At 54.3% G+C, this 14,392-nt stretch overlaps 3 protein-coding genes across 3 annotated transcripts; 2 read left to right on the top strand and 1 right to left on the bottom strand.

Annotated features, from left to right (window-relative positions):
- Positions 1 to 116: 116 nt before the first annotated feature.
- HER10_EVM0006086 (RNA polymerase II mediator complex component SRB4) lies at positions 117 to 3,164 on the bottom strand. The gene is made up of 3 exons (XM_035475682.1): positions 2,439 to 3,164; positions 1,980 to 2,377; positions 117 to 1,927 (listed from the first exon to the last, which is right to left on the bottom strand). The coding sequence occupies exons 1-3, from the start codon at positions 2,711 to 2,713 to the stop codon at positions 579 to 581; spliced, it is 2,022 nt and encodes a 673-aa protein (XP_035332726.1). The 5' UTR covers positions 2,714 to 3,164; the 3' UTR covers positions 117 to 578.
- A 1,910-nt stretch (positions 3,165 to 5,074) lies between these two features.
- Positions 5,075 to 8,471, top strand: HER10_EVM0009511 (6-phosphofructokinase). Its single transcript, XM_035478997.1, has 3 exons — positions 5,075 to 6,406; positions 6,463 to 6,927; positions 6,983 to 8,471. Exons 1-3 carry the CDS (start codon positions 5,684 to 5,686, stop codon positions 8,153 to 8,155), a joined length of 2,361 nt encoding a protein of 786 aa, XP_035333123.1. The 5' UTR covers positions 5,075 to 5,683; the 3' UTR covers positions 8,156 to 8,471.
- A 1,835-nt stretch (positions 8,472 to 10,306) lies between these two features.
- HER10_EVM0011615 (uncharacterized protein) lies at positions 10,307 to 12,999 on the top strand. The gene is made up of 3 exons (XM_035481043.1): positions 10,307 to 11,309; positions 11,365 to 11,761; positions 11,815 to 12,999. Exons 1-3 carry the CDS (start codon positions 11,040 to 11,042, stop codon positions 12,732 to 12,734), a joined length of 1,587 nt encoding a protein of 528 aa, XP_035333404.1. The 5' UTR covers positions 10,307 to 11,039; the 3' UTR covers positions 12,735 to 12,999.
- Positions 13,000 to 14,392: the final 1,393 nt, after the last annotated feature.

Genomic DNA, 14,392 nt, shown 5'->3' with positions numbered 1-14,392 from the left:
TTGACACTGCTATTATCACTAGCATTAATACTGCTATTATCACTAGTATTGATATCTATCAAACAGAGTTTATTCCTCTACATATATACCTAGGAAGGACTTTGATATAAGAAGGTGAGCAATTATGATATGAGTAGTGAAAGGGGTACTTGTTAAGATGAAGAGCAGGAAATCGGAATCAGGTGTCACCCGCTTGGCAGGCTAGTATCAACGGTCCCGTTGATCAACGACACGGAATCGCTCATCGATTGTGAAGGTTAGCCCAGTAACAAGGCTGACAGAAGTAGAGAAGCATCCTGATAATTATCAAGCATGTTGTAAATGACTTTTGTTATTGATGATAGCGGGCAGAGCAGACCACCCTACCTTGGCCTCGTTACCACCATGCATCCTTTAGCTATTTACCCCCCTTGGCTAGACTACTAAAAACACCAGGCAATATAATTCCGTCGAGAAATGAGCCTCCCCGATGATCCCGAAACACGAGGAGGCGCTTCTCATTCGCTTCATTCGTTCTTTTCGCTGTTGAAGAACCACGCCCTGACCTCCTCCCTACACAGACGGACTAGGGTGGTCTCCTACACCTCCCTGGACTGGACGACAGCGGCAACGATGTCACTGACGTGGGGCTGCGACGACGATAACGACGGGTCGCCACCAGACGCCCAAGACCAGCGCTGCAGGAGAGGCTTATCTCCCGCGCGCCAGGCGGCGCCAATTTGCAGCGTTGGCCGGTTGTCGGGACCGCTGTTGAGGATATCGAAGCGGATCTCGCGCGTCTCCGTGTCGATGTCGCGAATGGCGGTCCCGCGGACGGACTTGATCCACTCCGCGGGGGTTGGTTCCGAGGGGGGTGTGGACGGGTTGGCCGGCTGCTGCGGCGGGGGGATGAGGGACATTGCGTAGTCTGTGAGTGCGTGGGCGGCTGCGTTTGTGATGTAGAGCTGGACGGAGGCGATGTCTGGGTACGGGTCGCGGGAGGGAGGGTAGGAGGACTGCAGGGTGTTTGGCGGCGGCGCGGGTGGTTGCTCGCCGTTTGACGGTTCGCTTCCTGCTGTCGCTGCTGCAACGTTGGGAAGAAGTTGGAGTTGGAATTGTGTTGTTGTCAGCGGGAGGAGGAATGTGCGGCCGCGGATCTGGAGGCGAGAGGTCGGGGTCAGGGTCAGCTCGATCTGGAAGTCTGCCGGGGATGTGAGCATATTTGTGAGTGCTTGGGAGGCGTTGGGCCGGTTGGAGGCACCGCCCGAGGTGTTTTTCAGCTCGGCGGTCGGGAAGGGAGGGGTGTTGAGGGTGAAGGAGGCTGCCTCAACACCGGCTTGTCGTAGCACGCGGGTGAGGTCGCCGGCGGAACTAGTGACCTGCTCGACGGAGCGGTCGTAGAGGATCTTGGCGATGATGGGTCTGAGGAGGTGGTACTGGTTTTGTGTTTGGTTGCGGCGTTGGTGAGGGGGCGTTGGCCGCAATCGTTGTAACTCGTTTAGACGATGAGCATGGCTGAGGAGGATATGTAGACCGAGATGCGTTGCTTCGGCAAGGACGTTGTCGGGCGATGCGCCGACGGTCGCGGCGCTATCCTCGAGGGTTTCAAGCTCCAGCGTCAAACTCGGTCCCGAGCTGGGGTTAAAGTTAATGGAGTTGTTATCCGCGCGGACTCCATATGAGGCAAGGGAGTGTGCTTCACGATGAAGCTCATGCCAGAGCTCTTGTGCAAAGATGGTATTGCGGGCTTCGAGGACGCGATCTGGTAGCAAGGCCGAGTCGGGTACGGAGGCCCCAACAGCAAGACGGCCGCTTGGCTCGCCCGATCTGCTTACGGTGATGGCGAGGCGTTGACAGCCGGACCCGACGCGGCCGTGCTGAAGAAGCGCCGAGCCGTCATCTCCGCGTCGCAATGGCGCGAGACTGCTATTCCTGAATTCAGGTGATGCTATGCACGGTCAGCTTTGTCCGATACTCGAGGAGGGGACGAAGGCACCTGCCTTCTGAGAACCCGAATCTGACGCCGAGGGTATGTCTTTCCGCGGGCAGCCTGCACATAGACCATCCCGCCTGGTGTACTGACAGCACCTCACCCCAATACTTTGCTTCACGCTCCACTTCCTTGCTCAAGTGGGTTGCCGCCTTGTCGGCCGACTCCTTTGTCTTTTCGATGTCGAGCAAAGCCCAACCCAGAGACACGTCGCGGTTGTCCTTTGCCTTCTCGGCATCCCTTTGCTTCTGTTCCTCGTTGTCTTCGCGCTTCGCGATACCGAGGGTTCCAATGCCGGTCCAGTCGCGCAATTGCTGAGAGAGAGTGACACCTGCCTGGGCAGGGCTTTCTTTCGAGAGTAGTAATGAGATGAAGTCGAGAGTCATTAGGGCAGCGTTTTGCGCGGTACTGGCGGCACATAATTAGCCACATTTTCAGGGAAAACAATGCTTCCTTTGGGAGAACCAACTCAATATTCCTCAGCACTTCCATCCGCGCGGCGCCAGCATCGGGTGGTTCCTCGTCCTCATCCTCTCCCTCGGCCATTGTCGTGTCTTCCTCCTTCACCTCGCCGACGCCATTTTTCTTATTCTCGACTTCCTCTTTTAGACTTTCTTCGGTGACATTCCGGAAGCCGCGCTCCGCCTGTACGCGGGCAATGAACTCGCCGAGGCTCTTTGGTTTGCGATCGCCCGTGGGTACGGGGTGGAGGGAAGAGAAGGGCATGGAGCTGCCCGACGCCATGGCGGGCAGTTCGAGGTCGCGCGTCGATCTTGAATGGGTGTGTCCAGAGATTCGAAAGTTGTGGAATCAGAAAACTATAATGCGCAGGGCGGCTGCATGGTGTGGAAGGGAATTTGCGTCGCGAATGGTGGTAAGGCTGTAGTGCGAGGCTGGTGGTTGAATGAGAGCAAGAGCTATGGATTGGTTGGAGCCACCGAGCCGGTCCAAGCTCCACCGAGCGACCAAAGGGTGCGCATTTTCGGTGAAGCTACCAACTCACCGAGCATGACCGAGTTCAACTCACTGCCAGTAAACCGTGTCGGCCGCACCTCTAGAATTTAGATCACACTCAAAGAAAACAAATCCATAGTCTCCTGATTCAGCTACAGATTTCACTCAGTGGGATGCGCCAAGATCCAAGGTGCCTGATGTCATAGCATAGGCTTGCGAGCAATCATGAGAATACTCATTGCCATCGCCATAGTCTAAGAGAGAATTGATCGGACAAAGGGGCCTCGGCATGTCATGGCAGATTCATTGCACAGTAACTAGTCTGTAGGTATACGACGGGAAGATCGGAAGCAAGTCATCTCGGCATTCCTGCGCGACCGTGGTTCGGCTTTCTCGGGGGTGATCCAACTGATCTGGAAGCTTAATTCAGATATCGCTGTCAAATAGAGACGCTGCATCAAGGACTCTAGGATGATTTGTGCTGTGTAAGTGTGTGCGATCACCGTCGACTCAGTCTGACTGACGGCCGGCAATTCTGAGTCGACGAGCACGACGATGAGGCTTAACTCAATGCGGGCTATGCCAATCCGGCAACTCTCCACCTGATGACGTCCAATTTACAATGTCCATGGGTGAGTACCGGTAACACGAAAATGAAGTGAAGTTGGTCTTGCGTGATACCGGATCATTTACAGCTCAAAGTCCTCATGATCTTACCACGTATTCAGTGGTGACGTTGGTCGCAACGGTAGAAATGCAAGGTTCGGCGGAAGTGCTGAATAATGAGGCCGAGATATCTTGAGTTCGCCTTGATGATATCGTGATGTCTGGTTGCACCACTTTGAATGAGTATAGATGTCGGACGACTTATGAGTTGATATGTTGATCTGAAGATTCACCGTCGTCGCCGTCGCCGGGACTTCGGAGGTTAATCCTTGCATCCCTGCGAGAGACGGGCCCTCCACTGTGAACGAGTCACTGGCTAATGGACCAACTGACGAGAGTAATGAATGTAGTTTGGGTGTTCACATGGAGCTAGAAGCACAGGCGCGCAGTCTAGATAAAGCAGCATGGAGAGCTCTTACGAGTAAACGGGCGTATGGGAAATGGGCCAGCTATGTCTAGACGATGCCATGCGATAGTACATAGTATGTTTGTCTGCGTCGCAGTATTGTGTTAGTTGATTTTAATAAAAAGAGGCGTGCAGACAAACCAGCACCCACCTCGTGGATTGCCTGACATTCTCATCGACCTGAGTCCTTGCACCGGCCGTCGGCCAGCCCCGCACTGGAGCTCGATGGAGGGGCAATTGAAAAGGAACCATTGGTAAGTTGGTGCAAGTCTGGACCTGGCAACTGAGGTGGATTTTGGTGCGACTTGTGCAAGGAGCCCAGAATAAGCCCGAGATGGGACGCTGGAAGAGGCCGAGTGAACCTTGCTTGGTGGTTTAAACCCCTCACCGGCGACCGGAGTAAGAGCGAGAAAAAAAAAACACGGAGGAGACCAGTCACCAGTCAGTCGACGGATTGAGACTCCAGTTGCAATATTCCCAGTATTTCCCTCACTCACCAATGGGTGTAGCGCGAAATAGCTTGACACACTGCTATTGTCGCAGCAAATGAGCGATTAAGCCAGCCATCCCGAGTTAGGTAGACAGACAGCACCATTGTATGTAGACGGTTGCGGTTGGAGAAGCTTCTGCAACACATCGCTGATCGACTACCCGCAGCAGGCTCAGCTGAAGAAACACGTCGAGTGCCCAAGTAATACCTAGGTAGTCCACTGTAACCGGGCTGGCCAGTAAGACCGTTGCATCGTTCCTGATTCAGCAACGTGAACGGTTTCCCATAGGCTCGCTGTGACACCGGTGCCCTGCTCCTGTGACGATGCTGTGCGGCCTCTGCGGCTTTTGGACTGTTTTATTTCTGTGAGGTGGGCTTGGCTGACCTGAAGCTCCCCCGCGCCAAGATAAGGACCCGATAAGAGCTGGGCGGGCTGTTTTGGAGGGCACTCAACGTCACTGCGCGGGCTCACTGTTGGGGGAGGATGGAGGGGTCGAATCATGGGCGGATTACCTCAAAGTATTACCAGGTAGGGAACCTACGTTTGGTGAGCTGAGGTCCAGTGAGGTAAGGTAACTTTCCAGGTTAAGGCATCTGACCCCCCGTTCCGCGTGTAATTTTTCTGCTATTTTTTCGAGGTGCGGGTGCTTCAAAGTGGCTCCGGCGAACTTGGTCCCCCGCCATTAAACCTGTCTGGTCGTCTTCTGCGCACTGCGAAGCGTGAGGTGTCCCACGCTATAATTATCTGGCACACCAGACGGCCTTTTTTTTTGCGGCGTCCCCCTCCAAGCCCGGCCAAGTGTGTCTCGCAGCTTCCCCCCTCGACCTATTCCTGTTCCACGTCCAAGCTCCAACCACCACACAGCTTCTTCCAAGCACTTGGCGCCTGCCTCGTCTCGCCTGGAACTTCATGATCTTTTCCTCTCTCACTCTCCCTCCCTCCCCCATCTTCTCTGCCTTACATTCCTATTCCCTCTCCCTCCCTGGTTCCGCACACGGCCGGCTAGCTCGTACCATCATCCCTTGAACATCTTACCTTCAGCTCCGTAGAGTATCCCCTCTACGCCAAATCTCGACCGACGGACCTTTAGACCCTGAATACGGTCACCTCCGCCCTCCTCCGCCTCCCTCCCCCCATTGACTCCGAGGCTTCGACAACCTACGAACATCACCACCACAGCTACTCTCCGCCGCAGCCATGGCTCCCACGGCTGCCAAGAAGAAGATTGCCATCATGACCTCGGGAGGTGACTCCCCAGGCATGAACGGCGTGGTCCGCGCCGTAGTCCGAACCGCACTTCATATGGGATGCGAACCCTACTGCATCTACGACGGATACGAAGGCTTGGTAGTAGGCGGAGACCAGATCAAAAAGGCGGAATGGGGTGATGTGCGCAACTATCTTGGCCAGGGCGGTACTCTGATTGGAACCCGCCGCTGCATGGCCTTTTACGAACGACCCGGTCGTTTGACTGCTGCCAAGAACATGATTCTCAACGGAATTGATGCCTTGATTATTTGCGGTGGTGACGGTTCCCTCACTGGTGCTGACAAGTTCCGCGCCGAATGGCCTTCTTTGATTGAGGAACTCGTCTCCTCCGGCCAGCTCAAAAAGGAGCAGGTTGACCCCTACAGACACCTCAACATTGTTGGTTTGGTCGGATCCATCGACAATGACATGTCAGGCACCGATGCCACCATTGGATGTTACTCTGCCCTCGAGCGCATCTGCGAAATGGTCGACTACATTGAAGCCACGGCCTCGTCCCACTCGAGAGCTTTCGTTATCGAGGTCATGGGCCGCCATTGCGGCTGGCTGGCTCTCATGGCCGGCGTTGCGACAGGTGCCGACTTTATCTTCATCCCTGAAAAGCCTAGGGAGGAGAACTGGGAGGAAGAAATGTGTGATATTGTGAAGAGAGTAAGGCCGGAAAACCTAGCACTAATAGTAGTCAAGACGATGCTGATAGGATGTAGCACCGAAGCTTTGGAAAGCGCAAGACCATCGTCATCATTGCGGAGGGCGCCAACGACAGCAACGGCAAGAAGATCACATCCGAAATGGTCAAGGACCTGCTCGCAGACAAGAACGGGCTTGCTCTGGACACCCGCATCACAACCCTCGGTCACGTTCAGCGTGGCGGTACGGCCGTCGCCTACGACAGAATGCTGGCTACCCTCCAGGGTGTAGAGGCCGTTAAGGCCGTTCTGGAGGCCACCCCCGAGACCGAGACCTGCTTCATCGCCATCAACGAAAACCAAATCTGCCGCAAGCCACTGATGCAGGCTGTCAAGGATACCAAGGAGGTTGCAAAGGCGGTTGACGAGAAGCAGTTCGAAAAGGCAATGGGCCTCCGTGACACTGAGTTTGCCGAGATGTTCAGCTCTTACATGATGACCACAAACGTCAGAGTGGATGACCACCATCTGCCGGAGAAGGAGGTTTGTCGATTGAGCTTCGATTACAAGAGAAAACGGGAAACTAAAAATTTTGCAGAGAATGAAGATTGGCTTCATCAATGTTGGCGCACCTGCTGGTGGTATGAACGCTGCTGTGCGCGCTGGTGTTGCTTACTGTCTTTCGCGCGGCCATGAACCCGTCGCCATTCACAATGGCTTTGCCGGATTCGCTAGGCATCATGGCGATAAGCCCGTCGGTGCCGTGCGACCTTTCGACTGGCTTGAGGTTGACAGCTGGGCCAGCAAGGGAGGATCGGAAATCGGTACCAACCGAGAACTTCCCGCAGAGTCGGGCATGGAGCTCATTGCCAATCTGATTGAAAAGTACGAGTTTGATGGCTTGTTCCTCGTCGGTGGCTTCGAGGCCTACCACGCCGTTTCGCAACTGCGCAAGGCCAGAGAGCTCTACCCCTCTCTGTGCATTCCCATGGTTCTCCTGCCAGCTACGATTTCCAACAACGTTCCTGGATCAGAATATTCTCTTGGTTCCGATACTTGCTTGAACGAACTTGTGCAGTACTGCGACAAGATCAAGCAGTCCGCTTCCGCCACGCGTCGTCGTGTGTTTGTTGTTGAGACACAAGGTGGCAAGTCTGGATACATCGCGACTCTTGCCGGTCTCAGCGTCGGCGCGAGCGCTGTTTACACGCCAGAGGAGGGCATGGACCTCGAGATGCTGGCCGCTGACGTTCGCCATCTCCGTGAGATTTTCTCCAAGGATAAGGGCCAGTCGTCATCTGGACGCTTGATCCTCATCAACGAGAAGGCTGACGATGTGTTCAACGCCAAGCTCATCGCAGACATCATCCGCAAGGAGGCACGCGGCCGATTCGAATCTCGCGACAGTATCCCCGGACACGTCCAGCAGGGTGGCGTTCCTTCGCCCATGGACAGATGTCGTGCCGTTAGACTAGCGATCAAGTGCATGCAGCACCTCGAGGAGTTCCGTCCCAAGTCGCATAACAGGTGTAAGAGGGACCCCATGAGCGCCTCTGTCATTGGCATCAAGGGTGCCAGCGTCACATTTACGCCCATTTGGGATCTCGAGGACCACGAGACGGACTGGAAGAACCGTCGGCCCAAGAACGTTCACTGGGCGCACATGGGCGATGTGGTCAACATGCTGTCCGGCAGACCTTCCCACCATACACCGGAGAAGCCAATCACCGGCCTCAAGGCAAAGGACGTCAAGAGAGGCCTCGACGATTGAGAGTCGCCGCAAGAGGCAATTGGCAAGGTGCAAGCGAACAAGCGCTACTTTAATACGAGGAGAAAAACTTAAATGCAATGGGAAAGGAAAGGGTGCTACTTGATTCAAGCTGGGGAGATGTGGCGCGTCGGGGTTTGGCTTTGATTATTACCTAGGGAAACTTGATGAAATGCATTTTCTATTAGACTAGACGATATCGCTTCACTCTCCCCGCACTGCATGGCCCGTGAGACTGGCTGGCGTGGGATTTTGAACTTTTCCGTCTTCAAAGTGACCCGGTTGTCAGGCCCTCTCGACCTTGTAACCTTGCTACCGTGGTAAAGCGAAAGAGCATCGAACCCGTTTCGGGGAAACATCTCCGACCCTAGGAACCGTGGTCTAGAACCTCACATGTGTCCAGACTCTATTGACTAGTGTAGTGTGTTCTCAACGGCCGCCCATCCCAAGTCCGAGGCGTGGAGAATCAGTCCGAAAGATTGTGGGTGCCGTGCGAGTACAGATAAAACCGTACTCCATGCTTCGTGCGGATAGATAGGTACAAAGTGATAATCAGTCTATAGACAAAACGGGATATGGATGGCGAACGGATATGGCTCGGTTCGGACGAACCATGAGCTCTTTTCGTCCGCACTTCTCGTCCCATTTCCCATGTGTCCCGCCCATGCCCTCGGACCCCGCAACCTGGAAGCCTTGCGGTGGCGAGTGTTCAAGAATCAAGACACTCACTGATTCCTGAGAGCGGTTTTCTCCGTTGAGTCTTTCCTACTTTAGATCACGTTGCATATTGGTTGAGGTGATGGCTCACGGGCGATCTTGGGTCGTGATAGCCTATCTATCTGCTTACCTTTTGTCCGGATACAGTCCGAATCGTCATCTCAAAGAACCCTTGATCTCCCGGAGCCGGGGAAAACCAAATTATACACCGTTGTAGGCTACGGGTTAACGTTGGCCACATGGCGACGGGAGTCAATGGCCCGAGGCTCCAATGGACCTAACTCACAGTCTCTCTCACACACACACCTCTCCCCCCTTGGGAAACGAACGAGGGGAAATCCTTCCCGTTTGGAAAAGGGCTGAAATCCGGGTGGTTCAATAGATAAGCTTACCTGGGTGAGTTAGTGAATGCTGCGCTGGGCTGATGTCAGAAGAAGAGTGACAAGGGGCGGTTGATATTAATGTGACGTGAAGTGATTTCACTGGCCCCTTATTCAATGAGCAACAATCAGCCGCTGCTGAGCGCATAGCGGTCCATCTCTGACCATGAAATTGACAAAGTGGTCAGAGGAGTTTCCGGTTTTCAGTCAGAATAGACGAGAAAGCTGAGGATATGGAGGTGAGCGCAAAAAAGCAAAGATTGTCTCTACTTCGCCCCTCGCACCAGTGAACAATCAGGCTCTCTGCGGCTGAAGGATTCGGATTGGGGGCCGTTGATTACTAGGCGTGAGAAGGCATGTGGCCAACTTGTCTGTGCCTTTCGTATGGGCAACTCCGGGACTCAGCGTAATGATTTTCCCCCGTCTCGATTTCCAGCCTCGAACTAGAAACCAAAGTTCCGTCAGAGCCCGAAGGAATGAGATATCGCACGACTGCATGGTCGTAGGCTCGCCCGCGAGACTAGAGTTGACGATGGGAGCCACAAGGTTTAGGGCGAACCTGGTCGTTCGCATGGTGAGGAAGGGTGGGCGCTCAGTAAGCACCGCCTGCGAGACGTAGGTAGTGTATGGAGTGGCTCTGGCCCCATCTTAATGTGGTTTCCCCTAAACTCGGAGGAGAGATTTGCGGGCTGGGTTGCAGCGCAGGCTTTTAGCTCGTTCCAAGGAGGTAAACCGAAGCGAGAGACCATTAGAAAAAAAAGACCATTCTGGCCCCCAACCCTGGGCGATATCCTGTGTCTTCGGGCCTGGGCTCCTTGTTCATGGCTCACGAGGAGGTTGGTTATGTTGTGTTGTGTCCGTGGAGAGACTGGGAGATTTGTAGGTTAGCTTTGTCGCCTTTGAGCAAGTGTTGTTTCCAGTGAACGAATTGATGAGCGAGAGGGCATCTTCAAGGTTTGTGCTGACAGCATAGTTGTCAGGCTTAGGCAGCCGCACATGGCCCCCTCCGGATATCTCGTCAACCGCCGTTGTCGTGATCAGCTGTACCTATACGGGCGTTGACATCTTGTTGGCTCTGGATCAAGCAAACTGCAAGCACACCAAGCCCTACCGACAACGCCACAACCGAACTCTTAAAGCCAAATCCATGCGGACACCATCGCACTTTAGGCTTGGCTGGTATCTTTGTTCAAGACCCTTGATCGCGGCATAGGCCTTATTTGTCAATGTCTTCTTCATAAGCGTTGCCTGCCTGCCCAATAGCCAGTCTTTACCCCCGAACGCCCCACGCGACTTCCCAGACCGATGGCTGTGTCAGCGACATGGGTAGATCAACAAACGGGCTGAAAATGTCTCTGAGCCAACGAGCTTTCAAGTCGTCCGTGGAGGCAGAACGAAGGGACCCTTTGCCTTGTAGGTTCTTCCGGGGGTCACGCTACTGCAAGTCAGGTTGCTGCGGTTGAGCTTCCCGACTTGGGATTGAGATGCAACTGAGCATCACGGAAGCCCGGTTCAATACATCCCCGCCGGAAGACTGCATGGGGCTGCTGGTGATAAACCCAGCGATCCCCGAGTCTGAGCGGGCAACCAACTCCTTCGCGTCCCGTTATTCCGCCCGTGTCGACTTTTCACCACGACTATTAGGTCCCGGCCTATCGAGATTACCGAGTCCCTCTTGCGAAGTTGAATCGCGTTTAGCAAGAACTCAGACTTGTCCTAGCGATAGTCTTGGCGGTCGTTCGCCGTAGCCGTCTGCGTTCACCGGCTTCCATGTGGCATTCTTCTCAATAATGGCGAGATCCTTTGGAATTCTCTTGGGGGTATTGCTCGTCTTGTCCTCCCCAGTATCGTGTCTTACGGCATGGTGGACGGAGCTGAGCCCCCATCTGGCGTTGCAAGACCCTGCGACGGGCGACATTCAGTACACCGCTTGCAATAGTAACTCCACGCCCATCTTGCCAACAGATGGGCTCAACATCTTTCTTCTCCAGAGAAAGCCGAGACTTGGCACCTCTATCGCCGCTGCTGGATGGTACGATGTGCCGAAGAAGACGACGATTGTAAGTCTCTTCTGGCTTCACAATGTGAAACGTCGCAGCTGACCTCTCCTTTCAGGCCTCGATATTCTACCAGGCCGAGGACAACTCCATTGTGAACGGCTACTTCACCTGCAACTTCGATACAGGCCATTACGCCATCAAGGGCGAGTACGTCATCTCCGCAACGGCCGGACTCGAGTCCATACACAATCAGACTGGCTTGGCCGTCGAGCTACTGGGTGCGGATGATGGGTATCGTGTCTTCTTCCACGATGAAGCAAAGACGGTCAACGTTTTATCGTACACGACCAAGACCGACTGGCGATTGCAGGGGCCAATTTCGCAGGACCCCGTAGGAGGAATGGCCTTGACCTCGGTACACTCGGGACAGCTCAACATGTCTGTTATCTTCCCCAAAGACTCGGAGAATGTCGAAATATCGAGGATTTTCAAGGACGAGACGTGGCGTCTTGGTCCGTTTCCCCCATTGTTGTTGTGAGTGATTCACTTGCTGACCATTGCAAAGCTACGCTGCCTCGCCCACTCCTGGGGAACGCAAATGAATCGACGAAAGCAGCCGATATCCACCTCGATTCGACGCTTACTCCGAACTTCACCATGCCGGCTTTCGCGAGCAACCTGACTTCGCTAGGCGCAACGGTGGATAAAGCATATGTACGCAGCATCTTCTACCTGGGCACCGACGCGAAGCTGCATCAAATGTCGAACATCGATTGGCAGTGGAAGCTCATGCCTGACCAGGATGCGCGCCTCTGGCCTGCTGCGGATGTTGCGAGTGGCTCTTTCGCGACAACAAGCAACTTTGACACTAGCGAAGCGTGGATATGGTACCAGTCAAACGGGAGCCTGGTTCAGTTATACCATGCTGAAGATGGTCTTTGGAAGCAAGCCGTGGTGGTCCCCAGCTTCAATGCAACAAAGGCGGTCGAAGAGGAGCCCCAGGGAACAGCAACACCTTCAGCTTCATCAACGGCCACAGCGAAACCAGTTGTCTTATCAACCGGGGCTAAGGCTGGCATAGGGATCGGCGTTTCTTGTGGAGTTGTTGCTCTTGCTGGAGGTATCATCATCCTCCTAGTGCGGAGAAGGCGGCAACGGGCAGCCGAGGCCGCGGAGGCAGCTCGTCTGAAGGAAGCCGAAGCTGTTGCTCAAATGGGACCGTACGGCGAAGGCGGAGTGGGCCCATATACGGAATTCGGAAACTTGACGTGGGGTCCCGGGACGCCGAATGAGAAACACGGCACCGAAATACTCGAGGCAGATGCGGTGGATACGACGGCACCACAAGAACTAGCCAATGGAGGCGAAAGATACGAGCTCGTTGGCGAGGGCCATTGGAGAGAAATGGACGCGACAGGACAGAATAAAGCGAGAAGAAGTATCGGAGGCTGGAGAGAGGCGCAAGAGGCGGCAACAAAGAAGTAACGAGGCCGTGGATAATGAAGCCACGTAGTGATGAACGACCATAATGATTAAAGATTTTATCGAATCGCGTCAAAGGCACTGTACCTGAGGGCAGCTGCAGGACTAGTGACAATGTGTCAGGACGTGTCAAGAATGCATCGATTGTAGCAAGCCGTCTCTCTGTTTCCAATATGATTGCTGCCGGCTTAGACGACCAAACGACCCCTGCTTAACTCTGGGAGTACCCAAACACTTAGCCATATGTCTTGTGGTACGCAAGCTGGGGCATGAATAATTGAGAAGGTATCTGAACTTGCTGAGATTGGTATCAGGTCGGAAGACCTGAAGTATGTCGAGCTCGACGTAGTGAGAGAGTGGACTTCAGTACTCGTAACGATATTCACGCTGTGGATATGATCTCTGCGACAATTCGGGCCCCTTGGGTGCAGCGAACCATGGCGAGCACATGGTGGTCGACGTGCGGGGGACTAGAGCTTCAGAGGGAACGAGAGTATCACGTTCCAACAGTGACTGGTGCCAAGTCAAGACGAAGCTCCCTGCTACCGGAGAAGTGTGTGGTGTTCGAGGCTGAAGTCATCCCGAAAAGGCAGAGATGGGATTTGTGATGTATGAAGACCAGGTCATGTCTCAAGATGGTATGGGAGGCTACTCCATATCGGAGCATCGCGTGGACGGCCCGGGTGATGGCATGTCTCTCTCCAGGGTCTTCCGGGACGTCGGGACGGTCCAATCAGGGATGGCTGTTCCGGCATGTCTCCAGGGTCCGAATTGAGGTATTGAGGGCAGGAAGCGGGCGAATCAAAGGCGATCTCTCTGGGCTTCCCTTCAGAGTGAGCTTTGGGTGGAAGACTGGGCGAGCATATTCGTATCTACCAGCTAGTCAGACTGTGAAAGTCCTTGGGCGTGAGTGATGGGTCGGTCCTGACGATCAGGCTGTGACTGGAGCAACGATATCCTGGCTCAGTCGGTGAGAGCCGAACCTAAGCCTAACTGCGGAGAATTGGCGGGAACTATTTGACGACACATGGCTTGGACTGTTCAGTTGCCGAAGTCTTCCTCTTCGGTCACATTTTTGATTGGACAGTAGGTAGCTGTTCCCGTATGTTCATTTGCGATGGGGATCAAGCCTCGAGAAGTTAGTTGTGCTCAATGGAAGGTAGCTCCCAGTTTGCAAGACGAACGAATGCGACGTGATGATGGAAAGTTTCTAGTTGAACTGGGAACATTTGGCACAGAACAGGATGAATACGTGTTCTAGGGAGAAGGCCCGGCAGTTGTCGGGAATCCATAAGTGGCATCGCATGGGACGGCAAGCATGAATTGCAAGTGATTCTTTCTGTCTTTACAGCTGGTGTCCAAGGAATGTCTTGGCGTAAGAAGGAGAAGCAAAAGTGGGCAGAGGGCGGGGCAGAGCCGACAGAAAGGTCAGGGCAAGGTGAATGGTGAAATGCGGCATTGCAGTACGGAGTAGTGGAAGGGAAGGAGTGACTGGCCGGGGTAGATGCAGGATTGCGTCAGTGCCTTTTCTGGCGATGAGTTTTCAGAGCAGGTGCGAATGTGACGGGGCTGGGCACGGCGGATGGAGGGGGAAAGAGGAGGGGGAGGGGAATGGTCCGAAGGGAAGGTGGGAGGGGAGACACTGGCTGGACGGTACTGCC

Source organism: Colletotrichum scovillei, assembly GCF_011075155.1.
Source record: "Colletotrichum scovillei strain TJNH1 chromosome Unknown Contig00006, whole genome shotgun sequence".
Taxonomy (NCBI): domain Eukaryota; kingdom Fungi; phylum Ascomycota; class Sordariomycetes; order Glomerellales; family Glomerellaceae; genus Colletotrichum; species Colletotrichum scovillei.
Note: the sequence above shows the minus strand (reverse complement) of the source record. Positions and strands in the feature narration are given on the sequence as shown.

Excerpts from the sequence above, each read along its gene's own strand:
- HER10_EVM0006086 (XM_035475682.1), bottom strand. The coding sequence starts at position 2,713 with ATGGCGTCGGGCAGCTCCATGCCCTTCTCTTCCCTCCACCCCGTACCC. Across the intron at positions 2,378-2,438 it reads GAAGTGCTGAGGAATATTGA|TACCGCGCAAAACGCTGCCC; the intron begins GTTGGTTCTCCC and ends ATGTGCCGCCAG. Across the intron at positions 1,928-1,979 it reads CAGATTCGGGTTCTCAGAAG|CATCACCTGAATTCAGGAAT; the intron begins GCAGGTGCCTTC and ends GACCGTGCATAG.
- HER10_EVM0009511 (XM_035478997.1), top strand. The coding sequence starts at position 5,684 with ATGGCTCCCACGGCTGCCAAGAAGAAGATTGCCATCATGACCTCGGGA. Across the intron at positions 6,407-6,462 it reads TGTGTGATATTGTGAAGAGA|CACCGAAGCTTTGGAAAGCG; the intron begins GTAAGGCCGGAA and ends GATAGGATGTAG. Across the intron at positions 6,928-6,982 it reads ACCATCTGCCGGAGAAGGAG|AGAATGAAGATTGGCTTCAT; the intron begins GTTTGTCGATTG and ends AAAATTTTGCAG.
- HER10_EVM0011615 (XM_035481043.1), top strand. The coding sequence starts at position 11,040 with ATGGCGAGATCCTTTGGAATTCTCTTGGGGGTATTGCTCGTCTTGTCC. Across the intron at positions 11,310-11,364 it reads TGCCGAAGAAGACGACGATT|GCCTCGATATTCTACCAGGC; the intron begins GTAAGTCTCTTC and ends CTCTCCTTTCAG. Across the intron at positions 11,762-11,814 it reads GGACGAGACGTGGCGTCTTG|CTACGCTGCCTCGCCCACTC; the intron begins GTCCGTTTCCCC and ends ACCATTGCAAAG.